The sequence below is a fragment of the Mauremys mutica genome, chromosome 12 (genome assembly GCF_020497125.1).
Source record: "Mauremys mutica isolate MM-2020 ecotype Southern chromosome 12, ASM2049712v1, whole genome shotgun sequence".
NCBI lineage: Eukaryota > Metazoa > Chordata > Testudines > Geoemydidae > Mauremys > Mauremys mutica.
The window spans coordinates 83,009,247-83,025,700 of NC_059083.1; the positions used below are offsets into that span (position 1 = coordinate 83,009,247).

At 49.8% G+C, this 16,454-nt stretch overlaps 1 protein-coding gene across 8 annotated transcripts in view; it reads right to left on the reverse strand.

Annotated features, from left to right (window-relative positions):
• Positions 1–16,454, reverse strand: part of CCDC57 (coiled-coil domain containing 57) — a 146,697-nt gene that overhangs the window by 32,972 nt on the left and 97,271 nt on the right. For 7 of the 8 annotated variants that reach the window (XM_044982979.1, XM_044982977.1, XM_044982978.1 and 4 more), the window contains 4 exons: positions 15,035–15,263; positions 13,129–13,265; positions 7,658–7,792; positions 7,024–7,249 (listed from right to left, as the gene is read on the reverse strand). In XM_044982979.1, coding sequence (XP_044838914.1) covers positions 7,024–7,249; positions 7,658–7,792; positions 13,129–13,265; positions 15,035–15,263 — 727 coding nt within the window. The remainder of the gene's footprint in view (positions 1–7,023; positions 7,250–7,657; positions 7,793–13,128; positions 13,266–15,034; positions 15,264–16,454) is intronic. The other variant, XM_044982983.1, reaches the window with a different exon arrangement.

Consider the following 16,454-nt stretch of genomic DNA (forward strand, 5'->3'; position numbering starts at 1 on the left):
GACATGGGCCAGGAAGGCGGCCGACGAGGCGTGCGCTCTCTTCGAGTGAGCAGTGAGGCAGCATGGTGGCACGCGAGCAAGCTCGTAGCATGTCCGAATACATGCTGTTACCCAGGAGGAAATCCGCTGCGAGGAGACCGGCTCGCCCTTCATGCGGTCAGCGACTGCTACAAACAGCTGGGTCGAACGCCGGAAGGGTTTCGTCCGCTCGATGTAAAAGGCAAGGGCCCTGCGGACATCCAGGGTGTGAAGCTGTTGCTCCCGAGGGGAGGCGTGCGGCTTCGGGAAGAAGACCGGGAGGAAGATCTCCTGGTTGAGGTGGAACGCCGACACCACCTTAGGGAGGAAGGCCGGGTGTGGTCGAAGCTGTACCTTGTCTCCGTGGAAGACGGTGTATGGTGGATCAACCGTTAGAGCACGGAGCTCAGAGACTCGTCTCGCTGATGTAATTGCGACGAGGAAGGCTGTCTTCCAGGAGAGGTAGAGCAGAGAGCACGTGGCCAGAGGCTCGAAGGGCGGTCCCATAAGCTTGGCCAGAACGAGGTTCAAATCCCAGGTCGGGGCAGGACGCCGCACCGGCGGGTACAAGTGGTCCAGGCCTTTAAGGAAGCGGGAAACCATCTGGTTGGAGAAGATGGACCGACCTCCCATAGATGGACGAAAGGCGGACACTGCTGCCAGGTGTACCCTCAAGGAGGAGACCGCAAGACCTTGCTCCTTAAGGTACCAGAGGTAGTCCAGGATGGTAGGGACAGGGACTACGAAGGGATTGAGGCCTCGTTGATCACACCAGAGCGCGAACCGCTTCCATTTCGCAAGGTAGGTGGAGCGAGTGGAAGGCTTTCTGCTCTCTAGCAGGACTTGCTGTACTGCCGCCGAACAGTCCCTCTCTGCGTGGGTCAACCACGCAGGTACCAAGCTGTAAGATGGAGGGACTGCAGGTTCGGATGGCGGAGTCTGCCGAAGTCCTGCGTGATGAGGTCCGGCCATAACGGAAGGGGGATGGGATCCCAAATGGAGAGCTCGAGCAGCAGGGTGTACCAGTGCTGCCTCGGCCAGGCCGGAGCTACGAGTATGACGTGGGCTCTGTCCCTCCGAAGCTTCAGTAGCACTTGGTGCACGAACGGGAACGGAGGGAAGGCGTAGAGGAGGTGATCCGTCCAGGAGTAAAGGAATGCGTCCGACAGGGAGCCTGGCGAGCGACCCTGGTACAAGCAAAAACAGGTGGCACTTCCTGTTCTCCTTGCAGGCAAATAGGTCTATCTGGGGAAACCCCCACCTCCGGAAGATTGTGTGCACGACATCTGGACGGAGGGACCACTCGTGGGAGAGGAACGACCTGCTGAGATGGTCGGCCAGCGTGTTCTGCACTCCTGGAAGAAAGGATGCTTCCAGGTGAATTGAGTGGGTCACGCAGAAGTCCCACAGGAGCATCGCTTCCTTGCAGAGCAGGGAGGAGCGGGCTCCGCCCTGCTTGTTCACATAGAACATCGCCGTCGTGTTGTCCGTGAACACCACTACGCATTGGCCTTGCAGACAGGCGTGGAAGGTGTGGCACACCAAGCGAATTGCCCGCAGCTCCCGGACGCTGATGTGGAGGGAGAGCTCCTGGGGTGACCAGAGACCCTGGGTGTGAAGGTCGCCCAGGTGGGCCCCCCATCCCAGCGCCGAGGCATCCGTGGTCAGTGTCACGGATGGACGAGGAGGGCGGAACGGGACTCCTGCACACACAACCTCTGGGTCCAGCCACCAGCTGAGCAAAGCGAGGGTAGGCTTCGTGACCGTGACTACCCTGTCTATGGAGTCGCGGTGCGGGCGGTACACTGACGCCAGCCAGGATTGAAATGGGTGAAGGCACAGCCTCGCATAGGCGGTGACAAACGTGCACGATGCCATGTGGCCCAGGAGGCGTAGGCAGGACCGAACTGTCGTAGTGGGAAAAGCGTGCAGGTCTCGGATGATGGAGACCATCGTCTGGTGCCGAGTTCGAGGGAGGCAGGCCCTGGCCACCGTGGAGTCGAGGACCGCTCCGATAAATTCCACTCTCTGTGATGGAGTCAGTGAGGACTTTTTGGCATTGACGAGCAGGCCCAGTACCCGAAACAGGGATAGTATTTCGGAAATTTGGTCTGTTACCAATTGTTGGGATGGCCCGCGAACCAGCCAGTCGTCGAGATACGGGTAGACGTGAACTCGACGACGGCGGAGGTCTGCAGCAACTACCGCCATGCACTTGGTGAAGACCCTCAGCGCGGTGGATAGGCCGAAGGGTAGTACCGCAAACTGGTAGTGCGCACTGTTGACCATGAAACGTAGATAGCGTCGATGGGGAGGGTAGATCGCGATATGGAAGTACGCGTCCTTCATATCGAGGGCGGCAAACCAGTCTCCTGGATCCAGGGAGGGAATGATGGTCCCCAGGGTTACCATGCGAAATTTGAGCTTGACCATGTACTTGTTGAGCTCCCGGAGGTCCAGTATGGGTCTGAGACCTCCTTTCGCCTTGGGGATGAGGAAATAACGGGAATAGAATCCCCTGCCCCGCCTGTCGTGCGGCACCTCCTCTATGGCACCCAAACTCAACAGCGTCTCGACCTCTTGTAAGAGGCATTGCTCGTGAGAGGGGTCCCTGAAGAGGGACGGGGAAGGTGGGCGGGAAGGAGGGGGCGAAATAAACTGAAGGCAGTAACCATACTGGATAGTACGAAGTACCCAGCTGTCCGATGTTATTTGGGACCATGCCGGGAGGAAGCGGGAAAGGCGGTTGCAAAACAAAGGGGTTGGATCTTGGAAAGAGTCTGATGGGCCGTCCTTGGGCGTCCCATCAAAACTGTTGTTTGGGCCCTTGTGGGGCCTTGGACGACGCCTGGGCCTGGTTGCGCCTGCTGCCGGATGGCCTACGGCGGTTTAGACCGTTCCGCCGACTATTATAGGGCCTTGACCTGGCCTGGGTAAAAGGCCGGTAGGGTTGTTGCTGCCGGAAAGAGCGCCTCTGGGTAGCTGGTGTGTGCATACCCAGAGTGCGGATAGCTATACGACTGTCCTTGAGGGTCTGTATCCTGGAGTCCATTTTCTCCGAGAACAGACCGTGAGTCTCAAAGGGGAGGTCCTGTAGGGTATACTGCACTTCCGGCGGCAAGGTGGAGGACTGCAGCCAGGAGATGCGCCGCATAGTCACTCCGGAGGCCAAAGTCCTGGCCCCTGAGTCCGCCGAATCCAGAGCAGCCTGGATGGAGGACCGGGAGGCTTTTCTGCCCTCTTCGACAAGAGCCGAGAACTCCTGTCGGGAAGCCGTCGGGATCAGCTCCGAAAACTTAGTGAGGGACACGAAAATGTCAAAGGTGTAACGAGCTAGGAGGGCCAACTGGTTTGCAATCCGAAGCTGGAGACCCCCCGCCGAATACACCTTCCGGCCCAACAGGTCCATGCGCCTGGCGTCCTTGGACTTTGGCGCCGGGGCTGGCTGTCCGTGCCTCTCACGGTCGTTAACAGACTGCACGACAAGTGAGTCTGGAGCGGGGTGGGTGTACAAATACTCGTACCCCATGGGGGGGACCGAGTATTTTCGTTCAACGCCCCTTGCAGTAGGAGGGACGGACGCCGGCGACTGCCAGATGGTAGTGGCATTTTTCTGAATTGTCTTAATAAACGGGAGGGCCACCCGCATCAGGGCCTCGGCTCCGATGATGTTGGTCACCGGGTCTTCGTCTTCCGGGACCTCCGCCACCGGGAGGTCAATAGCTTTCGCCACCCTGCGAAGAAGGTTCTGGTGGGCCCGCAGGTCAATCGGGGGAGGGTCCGCTGTAGCGGCACCCGCCACCGCCTCATCCGGTGAGGAAGATGAGGAAAGAGTCTGTACCACCACATCTGCTGGTGGTTGCTCCAGGACTTGGGAAGCTGTATCGTGCCCCGGATGCTCTGCGGGACCTGACGGCGACAGGGCCTCCCCCAGTGGTGTTGGGGGAGGCCTGCTCACCGTGGCTTCTGGCACCCTGCGTTCAGCACCCGCTGGGCGCGGGGGGAAAGGGAGCCCTTGGGGCTCATGGTAGGCCCAGGGGACCCAAAAACCCCACTGCTGTGGTCCAAGGTCCTGGCTCTGGGTGCCAGCCCGGAGATCTGTCCCGCTGCCCGCCTGGGAGGCGACGGATGGCTGACGCGAAGGCCACGGGGGGGCAGAAGCGCTGATGGAGTGCGCCGTGGAAGGAGGCAGCTTGTCCCTGGACGGTGCCGAGGATTGGTGCCGGCCGTCACGGTGCCAGGATGGAGATCGGGACCGTCGATTGCCTCGGTACCGGGAGCCTGACCGTGACCTCGATCGGCGGTGACGGGAGCGGCTTCGGGAGTCGCGGTGTCGAGATCGGTACCGGGAGCCCAACCTCCGACGGTACCGTCGGTCCGGTGACCGGGACCGTGAGCGTCGCCGGGAGTGCGACCGGTACTGCGATACTGAGCGGTACCGGGACTGCGACCGGTGCCGAGACGGGGAGCGGTACCGAGACGGAGATCGGTGCCGGGATCGGGATCGGTGTGACGGCGACCGTTTCCTGGATCGGGACCGGGTCCGAGACTTGGAGCGCCGTCCATCCTGTCTGTCGGGGGTCGGGGGACGCATCATTGCCGGCTTGCCCACCGACTGAACAGCCCGCACCGGCGGTGCCGGGGGCCGGAGGCTCGGTGCCTCTGCGAGCTCAATAAGCTCTCTCGCCATCGTGAATGTCTCAGGCGTGGACGGGAGATGCAGCTCGACCGCGGTCGGCACCGGGGAGCAGGGAGGTACCGGACTCGACAGCCCTTGAGGTGCCGGAGTCAATGGAACCGTGCACGGCTTGTGCACTACCACAGCCGGTGCTGGAGGTGCCGGTGATGGCTGGGTAAGCTGTCCCGAAGCTGGAGGCTTAGGAGCCGAGTGCGCCGTCTTCCACTTCCTCGGTGGAGAGAGGGAACGGTGCCGGGACTTCGGTGCCGTCTGCGAAGCTTTAGCTGCGTCGGTACCGGGGCGGCTCAGTGCCGCTGGTGCACTGCGCGCCGAGGACGGTTTTGGTGCCTCCGGGGACGGAGCGGGAGGCTGAGGTGCCGACTCCGTAAGGAGCTGTTTGAGGCGAGAGTCTCGCTCCTTTCTCGTGCGCGGCTTAAACGCCGTGCAAATCGGGCACTTATCTGTCCTGTGAGATTCCCCGAGGCAGCGCAGGCAGGAGTCGTGCGGGTCGCCAATGGGCATGTGCCGCTGGCAAGCCGCGCAGGGCTTAAACCCAGGTGCCTTGGGCATGAGCCCGCACCGGTTGTGGAAGAAGAGGGGCTAACCCCTCTAATTCCCTTACTATACTATAACTACTAAACTTAGGGCTGGTCCACACTAAGAAGCGGGGTCGAACTAGGGTACGCAAATTCAGCTACGTGAATAGCGTAGCTGAATTCGAAGTACCCTAGTTCGAACTACTCACCCGTCCAGACGCCGCGGAATCGAAGTCCACGGCTCCAAGGTCGACTCCGCCACCGCCGTTTGCAGTGGTGGAGTACCGGAGTCGACCGCGGCACTTCCGGAGTTCGAACTATCGCGTCCAGATTAGACGCGATAGTTCGAACTCCGAGAAGTCGAACTCACCACGTCGACCAAGCTGGTAAGTGTAGACTAGCCCTTATTCAACTAATCTAACAACTAAACTAAGTTAACTAACTATATACACTGAAGAAATGGAGAAACGCTAGGGCTGTGGAGGTAAGAGAGCACTCCATTGTTCCAACTGGCCGTCACGGGCGGTAAGAAGGAACTGAGGAGTGGACGGGCTGGCTGGGGTATATATTCGGCTCCATAGCGGCGCCACTCCAGGGGGCGCCCAGCCAGGCCGCCGGAGTTGCTAGGGTAAAAATGTTCCGGAGAGCTGTGCACGCGCGGTGCGCACACCTAACTGGAATGCATAGGAGCAATCACTCGAAGAAGAACTTGAAGATTTTTCACCTTCTTCTGCAGCAAAAGGCATGGTTCACCTGCTGGGATCATCTCAAACAATTCTGTGCCACTGCAAGGACCTTGGGTATTGGTGCCATCTTGGTTTCTCCTGTGCTCAGCATGTGACACATAGTTAAATCTCCTGAGGGCTGACATGTTTTGGTCTAACTAAAGTCTCTGGCTTTTATATTGGGATATCTAGATGAAATGTAATATGATGTACAGGAGTTCAGGCAAGATGATCTAATGGACCTTTCTGGCCTTAAACACTATGCAACATTAATCCACAGTGCCTCAGAATTAAAGAGATTTCTTTAAATCTGTGCCAATAAATTGTTAGCATAGTAGGGTTATGGAGAGGCAGTGGTCCAGTGGATAGGGGACTGGGCTGGAAGTCAGGAGACACGGGTGTTATTCCCAGCTCTGCTACTGACCTGTTGTGTAATCTTGGCCATTTTACATTAGCTCTCTCTCCCTCTATTTCTCCTTCCACCCTTTGTCTCTTTTGTCTTTTCTAGTTAAACTAACATTTGTTCAGGTAGGGACTGTTCCTTACTATATGTTTGTATGATAATTTGCACAATGGGGCCCTGATCTCAGCTGGGGTCTCTATGTCACCATAACGCAAATAAATAATAAATATGGGAGTGTATACCTGCCAAAGTAATAGCTTTGTAAGGACTGACCAAGTTACAGTGCTGCTCCAACAGCAGCATGACAGTATATCAATTGTTCAGTTATTGAGGACTCATTTTAATATCTTCTCCTAATAAAGTTCTGCTATAAAGGCAAGTGGTATTTGTATTCCTCTAGTTAATCGTTTTATTAAGAGGGGAACAGTATTCTTAATGAAGATGATAATACTGGGGAGAAGTGTTAGTGTTCCTCTTAACTGTTCAATATTCAGTTATCAAAGAAATTCCTGGACATCTATGACAGTTGGGTTTATGGAAGTGACTGTAACTTTAGGACCACTCTCATATACTAAAATTAGTGTAAATAGAGAGAATCTACTATTGTATCTTCACTCCTCTAGAAGACTGACTTACTGTGAATTCTTTCCTAGTCATGCTTACCTTGATCTATGTTGCTTTGAGGGCTGAGAATAGAAGGGCTTGATCCCATATCCAGAATCTGCCAAATATCCTGGAGGGAGCTGTGTACTCCAGATGATGACATCCAGGCCTGTTGGGATTGGCTAGTGCTCTCCCTACTGAGTTGCTGTGATTGGTTTGTTTCTGAGGATGTACATTCCTTTTTTTGCCCTGGACTGCAATTTCTAACAGAAGATTCCATTTGAACCTGTGAGAATCAAAACATCCCCTTAAGAGGATATCTACTCTTCAGATGGATGACACGTGGAAATTGGGTTAATCAAAAGAGGGAGGGGAGAGGGTCAGGGGTGGGAGCTTCTCAGTGAGATAGCTAGATGGTTTCAGCAGCTGGGAAACAAGCTGTGTTATTATTTCTAATTTAGACAGGGCATAAGGTGAAAGAGGATGAGGTTGGAACATGGACAGTGTGGTTGGGATACAACTTGTTTAAAATATGTTTTATAAAATAAAGCTGTATTATAAATACTATTTTGCACTTAATGAATAACTAAAGTAATGACTTTTCAGTGTCTAATACTCATTTTCTAGAAGTTACATAGAACTAAATCACATGTTTAAAAGTAGATCAAATTAGTCAAAAATTCCTGTACTGTACCTGAATCTGTGGTAGTTCCGCTCCCTCACCACCGCTACTTGGAACATTTCCATCACTTAAGCTCTCTAGTGAGTTAGGAAACGTAATCATAGAAGTCAATCTTGAGAAACGTTGTCGCTGTGCATACTGGAGCTCCTGTTATGAAAAGAAGCCAGCCCAAATGATTGCACATTTCATTTAACACAGGGATCTACAGATAACCTGCAATGTGTTTTCCTGAACCTCTGGAAAGACTGTATTTACAGGTCAGTTTCTTGTGATTACTGTAAGCACTAGACACATAGCATAGAGATATGAAGTAGGAAATTAAACTATATTATGTACCTACAAGATCAATATTGCGATGACAGGGTAGTTTTCCCTGTACACGGAGTAGCACGTAGTGGTCAGCCCATCCCACTACATGATATGGACCTTTAAAGGTTTGAAATGTTCAGCATAAGGACTTAAGGGGGATATAGAGAGGAAGTAGTCCCAGGAATGAATGATGCTTGGGACGAAATCCCATCACTGTATTTTTAGGGGCCTGGAGCCAGGAGCCTTGCAGAGAGGGTGTGGCCAGGTTCCCCTCACACCCAGTCAATTGGGAATGAGCTGGATTTGAGATGGGGACTAGCATATATGCTAGCTATTCCTTCATAACAGGACAGACACCAGGAAGAGAGGGCTGCCTGCTGGATCCTCTTAGCCTGAAGATTAATTGAGGAAAAAGGGGCCAGCTGAGGAAGCAGCTGGCTAAGAGTTTTCAGCTGGCTAAATTATAACCCAGCCCCAAGGAGGAGAGCTGAGCACTCCTATTTAAGTAGAGAGGTAATAACTTTCTGAATTAGCACAAACAGCTGACCAGGACTTTTCTAGAGACCCAGCGCAGGGTCAACTGGGGCAACTAACAAGCAAGTCATCCTATGTAAAAAAAATTAATAAATCAGATCCCAGGAAGGAGGCACAGGTTTTTGACTGAAAGAACCCAAGGGGATGCTGAGTGCAATGCACTAGTAGGGCCCCAAGGGAATGTACTCAAGATGCTCACCCCTTGACAATGGCCAAAACTCCACTCCTAATAATTCCTCCCAAACTCTCTCCACAACCTCCAAGAGTGCTGGAACAATTTTTATAGTTGGGTGTGTGTGTGCTGAGAGCCATGGAACCAAACTGTAAACACTGTATATAATGGAAACCACTTCAAGCCAGGGGGTACAGCAGCACCCCCAGCACCTCTGCAGGAAGAGCTTAGTGCCGGGGAGCACTCTGCACCAATGCCAAAGTACTCAGTGCCAAATTGGAGCGGCTCGGCTCTGAGACTTATCTGAAGCTGGCTTCCATGAGGACAACCTTCAGCCTAATGTCTCTGTCCTTTTTAGTGCAGGGTCTGAAGTACCGACAGATCTGGCACTTGTCCCTCACATGAGTTTCCCCCAACCACTTTAAGCAGCTGGAGTGCAGGTCACTAACAGGCATAGGTTTGCAACAGCTCTGCCAACCATGGTTTTGAAGCTATGATGACAATTCCCTTTGATTATCACTGGAATAGCATATGGCTGTTGGTGGATGGATTGAGAGTGAACTTTGTGCCATTGGCATTTGGTTAGTAATTCTATTGAAGATGTGTAAGTCAGAAGAGCTCTAGCTCCCTCTTGCAAAACTGTGCTGGTGCTACAGGATTGACAGTAGTGAAAAGACAGCAGCTCTGACTCAATGCATACAGAGAACAGACATATGCCAAAGGTGGAACTAATGGAAGGGATTTGGTGTGTCTTAACAGCTGAGGGACCAGTAATGCTGTGCCCCCAGGGAAGCCAGACGGCTTTCTTAAGATGGGTGCATGGAAACTTGGTAGGGGGACACCCCGGGTTTGAGGAGGCACTGGGAACTTTAAAAAGGTTGTGCTGGTGGCCAGGAATGGCAGCTGATTTAAAAATCACTAGTGCTAACCACAATTGTCACATTTACAAATTCTATTCAGATCCCGCGATGTGAAGTGTCAAAAGGAGGGAACACATGGATGGTTACACATGCAACCTGTGGTAATAAAGCTAATGAAGACTATGAGAATCTCCCCATAGAAAGATGTGCCACTAATACTCCAACAGGAATTTGGCAGTGTCGGCACATGGTTTATGGATTAGATGGGGGAATCCCAACCCAGTACAGAATATCAAATTTATCAGGAAATATTGCATGATACTCCTGGGTGCTGCCATGATCAATGATAGTGGGAAACACAGTTACCCAGCTATGTGGTTTGTTACAGAGGGTCCAAAGTATATAACCCTCTGGTCTCCTGGAGCAAATGAACCCTCTGGGGAAAATAGGGCCCCCACATTTAGGGTGTGATGTTACCATATGTAACCACAATGGTACTTCCATGGAAGATAATTCCCAAAGGTGTGATTGTTATGTACATATTATATTGGGCGTAAAATCCCCTTTGGGACGCTGGGTGTATGATGAGTTAACTGTTTTACAGAATGTAACCCTACAGGTGATATGGATGTCAAGTTGGAAGAATCCAAATTTAAAGTGGCCACAGCCTGGATTCGAAAATATTCCCCGAAGAGCAAATGTATGGGAGCCATTGTGGGAGCAGGTGCAACCAGCACTTTTTAATGTGTCCTTTCACTCTATTACACGGGTGGTACGCCCAAAGGACCAAATTCATCCTAATTGTAGTATGTACATAAAAGGGTTGAAACAACAATTTAATTGGTGGGTGAGGGGACACACCTGGAATCGTCGTCGGAAAAGGGGACTGTGGGCAGGGCCGGCTCCAGACCCCAGCGCGGCAAGCACGCGCGTGGGGCGGCCCTTTCCCGGGGGGGTGGCAGGCTGGGCCAGCGGACCTGCCGCAGTCATGCCTGCGGGAGGTCCACCGGAGCCCCGGGACGACCGGACCTGCCGCAGGCATGACTGCGGACGGTCCGCTGCTCCCGTGGCCCTGGGGCGCCTCCCGGGCATGACTGCTTGGGGCGGCCAAAAACGTAGAGCCGCCCCTGACTGTAGGCAGCGGGTAACACTATGCTGGGTACATGGAATCTGGGGGACGAGTGGGTAACCAAACAATTAGTAAGCCAAAATGTAAAATTTCAACAACAAATTAGTGAATTAATGGCACAGCAACTATCTGCAGTTGCCACAGGGTGGAGGACAGCAGTAGAGGTAAACTTGCCGTTAACTCATTGGGCAGGGGACCTGGTTACATCTTTAAGGATAGGTTGTAAATCTTTGATGATGCGCTGATTTACAACCTATCCTTAAAGATGATCCCTCACTCTCACAGATCTTGGGAGACAGGCCAGTCCTCGCTTATAGACAGCCTCCCAACCTGAAGCAAATACTCACCAGCAACCGCACACCATACAACATAAACACTAACCCAGGAACCTATCCTTGCAACAAAGCCCGATGCCAGCTCTGTCCACATATCCATTCAAGTGACACCATCATAGGACCTAATCACATCAGACACACTATCAGGGGCTCGTACACCTGCACATCTACCAACGTGATATATGCCATCATGTGCCAGCAATGCCCCTCTGCCATGTACATTGGCCAAACCGGACAGTCTCTACGCAAAAGAATAAATGGACACAAATCTGACATCAGGAATCATAACATTAAAAAACCAGTGGGAGAACACTTCAACCTCTCTAACCACTCAGTGACAGACTTGAAGGTGGCAATTTTGCACCAAAAATCTTCAAAAACAGACTCCAAAGAGAAACTGCTGAACTTGAATTAATATGCAAATTAGATACAATTAACTGTGGCCTAAACAGAGACTGGGAATGGTTGGGTCATTACACTAATTGAATCTATTTCCCTATGTTAAGTTCTCCTCACACCTTCTATGGGCCATCTTAATTATCACTTCAAAAAGTTTTTTTTCCTCCTGCTGACGATAGCTCATCTCAATTGATTAGACTCTTCCTGTTGGTATGCATACTTCCACCTTTTCATGTTCTCTGTATGTATAAATATCTCCTGTCTGTGTGTTCCATTCTATGCATCCGAAGAAGTGAGCTGCAGCTCACGAAAGCTCATGCTAAAATAAATTTGTTAGTCTTTAAGGTGCCACAAGTACTCCTGTTCTTTTTGCGGATACAGACTAACACGGCTGCTACTCTGAAACCAGTCATATTAAAATAAGGCAATCTGGGGCTGTTAGGTAGGTGATTCGATCCATCACCTCCAGAGAAAGGAAAGAGCCTAGAAATTTAGTTTGATAGTTTTCTGTCTGGTAAGAACTCACTTATCAATAGACACAGCTGGAGAACCCTTATGTCTGTATAGATGTAGTTGTGAAATCCTCACTTCTGTATTGTTTTGTATGTTTATTTGTATGGTCTCTGTCTGGTTCTGTGATTGTTTCTGTTTGCTGTATAATTAATTTTGCTAGGTGTAAACTAATTAAAGTGGTGGGATATAATTGGTTAGCTAATCATGTTACAATATGTTAGGATTGGTTAGGTAAATTTTAGTAGAATGATTGGTTAAGGTATAGCTGAAAATATTACTATATAAATTAGGGGCAAACAGGAAGTAAGTTGGGATTCGAAAATAAGGAAAAGGAACTTGAATTTAAGCTTGCTGGAAGTTCACCCCAATAAACATCAAATTTTTTGCACCTTCGGACTTCGGGTATTGTTGCTCTCTGTTCATGCGAGAAGGACCAGGGAAGGGTGAGCATGAAGGAATAAGCTCTCTAACAAACTTTGTGCCATTGGCATTTGGTTAGTAATTCTATTGAAGATGTGTAAGTCAGAAAAACTCTAGCTCCCTCTTGCAAAACTGTGCTGGTGCTACAGGGTTGACAGTAGTGAAAAGACAGCAGCTCTGACTCAATGCATACAAAGAACTTATCTGCTGATTAATTAAAGTACACAGAGTGAAATGCCAGCTCCACCGAAGACAATGGCAACCCCCTGACTGACCTCTATGGAGCCAGGATTTCACTCACATTCTGTTTTTCTGACCATAACTTCATTTTAAATTAAAATCTGACTTTAGCGCTCCCTTCTCCAACTTCCTCCCCTCATGCTCCCAGTTTGCATGTTTGAATGTACATGCTATTATAATTATTTGGATGAGTGCACTTTAAAAATCTGTAAATTCCAAGTAAATGTAAACATATGCCATATGTTTCCAAATGGACCACAACTATCATTTTAAATCTAAAATTTCTTCAAGACAGACACTCCTCATTTAGGACTGAAATTTTAATATAGTAACATAGAAATGAATCTGAAAAGTTTCTTAGGTGAAAAGCATTTCTGCTCTGCTCTAGGTTTAGTTAACTCAAAGTCAGCCAATTCACAAATGGTCCAAAAAGGCTTCTGGGCTGAGATCTAGCATGAGAAATTTCAATCCAAGAAGATTCTGGGGAAAGTTATAAGCAACTGAAAATATGGGTTTAGCACGATGTCTCCATAATCTGGTCAAACCCAGTTTTATGGAGGTTATATCATTACCTGTGTGGTAAGTTGGTACTGTAAATGCTCTAAAGCTGAGAATCGATGCTGTGCTTCATGGGCAAGCTCTTTAGGATACAGAGCACCATAAACAGTACGAACAGGGCCCTGTTTAGAGCTAGTGTAATGCTGAAGTCCTAAAAAGGAGAGAAAATGAATTATGAAGAGGGAATTTTCTATATTGTCACTCTTAACTAAAGGAAAATTTCCCCTTCATTTAGGTGCTTACAGCAGTCATAAATGAGTTACAGAACATGGCAGTCGCTCATTGCATAGGGATACAAAGCGGTGTCAGAATTGGCCTAGAAGTGTCTTTTCCTACTAGTGCTTTTTTCAACCCTTTTACTAGTAGAATTAAAATCTCTACAATGAAATTCTCTCACATGACCTCAAAATTCATCTTAAGTTTATTCGATAAGGTTATTCTGCTTTCTTCTCCTCTTCCATGAGAATCAGACAATGATTCCATGAGATGAACAATCTCTTTATAAATACAGAACCAAATTTTCACTCTTATGCAAAGTCCACACTGACACTTTAGCACTAGGTTGTTCTTTACTGAATATCTCCATATCCAAGAGTTACTGACTGGCAAACTCTTTGTCATGTTTTAGCCCAGCACCTTCTGCATTAGGGACAAACTTGTTCTCAACCTCTAGCACAGGAGTGGGCAAACTACGGCCTGCAGGCCAGATCTGGCTATGAGCCGTTTTAAGCCAGCCCGCGAGCTCCTGCTGGGGAGCAGGGTCTGGGGCTTGCCCAGCTCCAGTGCTCCAGCCGGAGCACAGGGTCAAGGGCCGCACCACATGATTCCTGGAAGTCGCGGAATGGCCCTGCTCTGGCACTCCAGCCAGGGAGTAGGGTCGGGGGCTACTCCACACAGCTCCTGGAAGCCACAACCTGGCCCCCTTCTGGCTCCTACATGCTCCAATGGTCCCCTCCGGTGCTCCAATGGGAGCTGCAGGAACGGTGCCTGCAGACAGGCAGCATGCAGAGCTGCCTGGCTGTGCCTCCACATAGGAGCCAGAGAAGGGACATGACGCTGCTTCTCAGACCCGCTTGAGGTAAGTGCTGCTTGGAGCCTGCAACCTTGAGCCTCTCCCCATGCCCCAACCCCCTGCCCCAGCCCTGATCCCCGTCCCACCCTCCAACCCCCTTGATCCCAGCCCAGAGCACACTCCTATACCCCAAACTCCTCATCCCCAGCCCCACCCCAGAGCCTGCACACCCCCAGCCAGAGCCCTTACTCCCCCCTGCACCCTACTCCCTCAACCCAGCCTGGAGCCCCCTCCCGCACCCTGAACTCCTCATTTCTCGTCCCACCCTCGAGCCCGCACCACCAACCAGAGCCCTTACCCCCACCCACACCCCAACCACAATTTTCTGAGCATTCATGGCCTGCCATACAATTTCTATTCCCAGATGTGGCCCTTGGGCCAAAAAAAGTTTGCCCACCCCTGCATTAGCACCTAATTCTCACATTAGGAACAGAAATGCACTGTCTCAAGGATCAGCCTGCTCCCCGCACTTTACTGTCACATTAGGCCTTGTCTATACTACAGGGGAAATGCAATCTAAGCTATGCAATTTGGGTTACACGAATAGCGTAACTCAAATCGACATAACTTAGACCTACTTACCATGGGGTCCCCACTACGCAAAGTCAATGGGAGACGCTCTCCTATCGACTCCCCCTACTCTTCTTGATCCGGTGGAGTCAACGGGAGAGCGACCTGCGTCGATTTAGTGGTTCTTCACTAGACTCGCTAAATCGACCACCGATGCATCAATTGCTGCTCATTGATCCCCTGGTAAGTGTAGACAAGCCCATCTGGCTCTCTCCATCTCAAATCCCTGTGATTTACTCTCTTATCACGAATAAAAGCCTTATATAGAATGAATTTACCTTCCTTTGAAACTACACTAAGTTCTGCTCGAAGTCTGTTTCCCATTTCAATTAGTTGCTGCTTTTCTTGGCTCAGAATAGAGATCTTTCTCACTGCTTCCTTCAGTTTACTCTGCATCTCCTGTGCAGAACAATTCATACACTGGTGGGGGCCATCGCCTGACCCCACCCCTGATAATTGTTGTCTGAGATCTACAATCTCTTCTTGAAGCCCTTTAATCACTGAACCCTGAAAGGGAGAGAGACAGCATAAAAGTTCCCTTAATTTAAGGATAAGGGTAGGATACAAACTATTTTACTTAGAAGTTGGTTGTCCGCCCCAAAAAACAAAACAAAACAAAAAACAGTTGAATGGTAACACTTTCAACTGGAGCCAATACTGGAGCCCATTTTTAGTATTTCCATTAGCAATGTAGACTACGTTGTAAATTCAGCGAGGGCCCAAATCACCATCTGAAAAGATTAGAACAGTGGTCTTCATACACTAACATGGAATTAATTACTAGTAAATGTAATACCAGACATCTAGGAGGAGGGAAGAAAAAGCACAGTTATCAACTGGAGAGCAGTAAGCCTGAGAAAGATCTTGAGAATGAGAATTCACAGTAGGCAATAAATTAAATGCAAGCTCTTTGCGCAACACCCCAGTACAAAAAAAGTCATTCTTGGATGTAATATATCACATACCAAAAACATGATATTAAAAATTAATGTTACAAAGTCAAGCACTCAAAAGTTAGAAAATTCCAGAATTAAGTTGACCTGTGCAACCTTAATTTGGCTGACCTGTGCATATGCATTATGAGAGTCTTTAATTACAAGTTCACTTTTTTTTTTTCCTAAAGAGGACACAAAAATTGGGGTAGTGATAAATAATGAAGACGACAGGCCACTGATACAGACCTAGGTAATCTGGGCACAAGCAAAGGAACAAAGAATGTAGGTCATACTTACAAAATGGGTGACTATCCTGGAAAGCAGTGGCTCTGAAAAAGATTTGGGAGTCATGGTGGAGAACCAGCTGAACATAAACTCCCAGTGGAACACTGTGGCCAAAAGGACTAATGTGATTGTTGGATGCATAAACAGGAGACTCTCGAATAGGAGTATAGAGGGTGTTTTACCTCTGTATTTGGCACTGGTGCGATTGCTGTTAGGGTACTGTGTCCAGTTCTGATATCCACAATTCAAGAAGAATGTTGATAAATTGGAGGGCTCAGAGAGGAGCCATGAGAATTATTAAAAAAGATTAGAAAACATGCCTTATAACAATAGACTCAAGGAGCTCAAACTATTCTAGCTTATCAAAGAGAAGCTACTAAATGGGTAGCTATTCACTATTTCTTTTATCCTCACCATTCAATGTGAGGCCTCAAGCTTTACATACGGCGCATCATTTGAACCCTGCACTGAATACAGA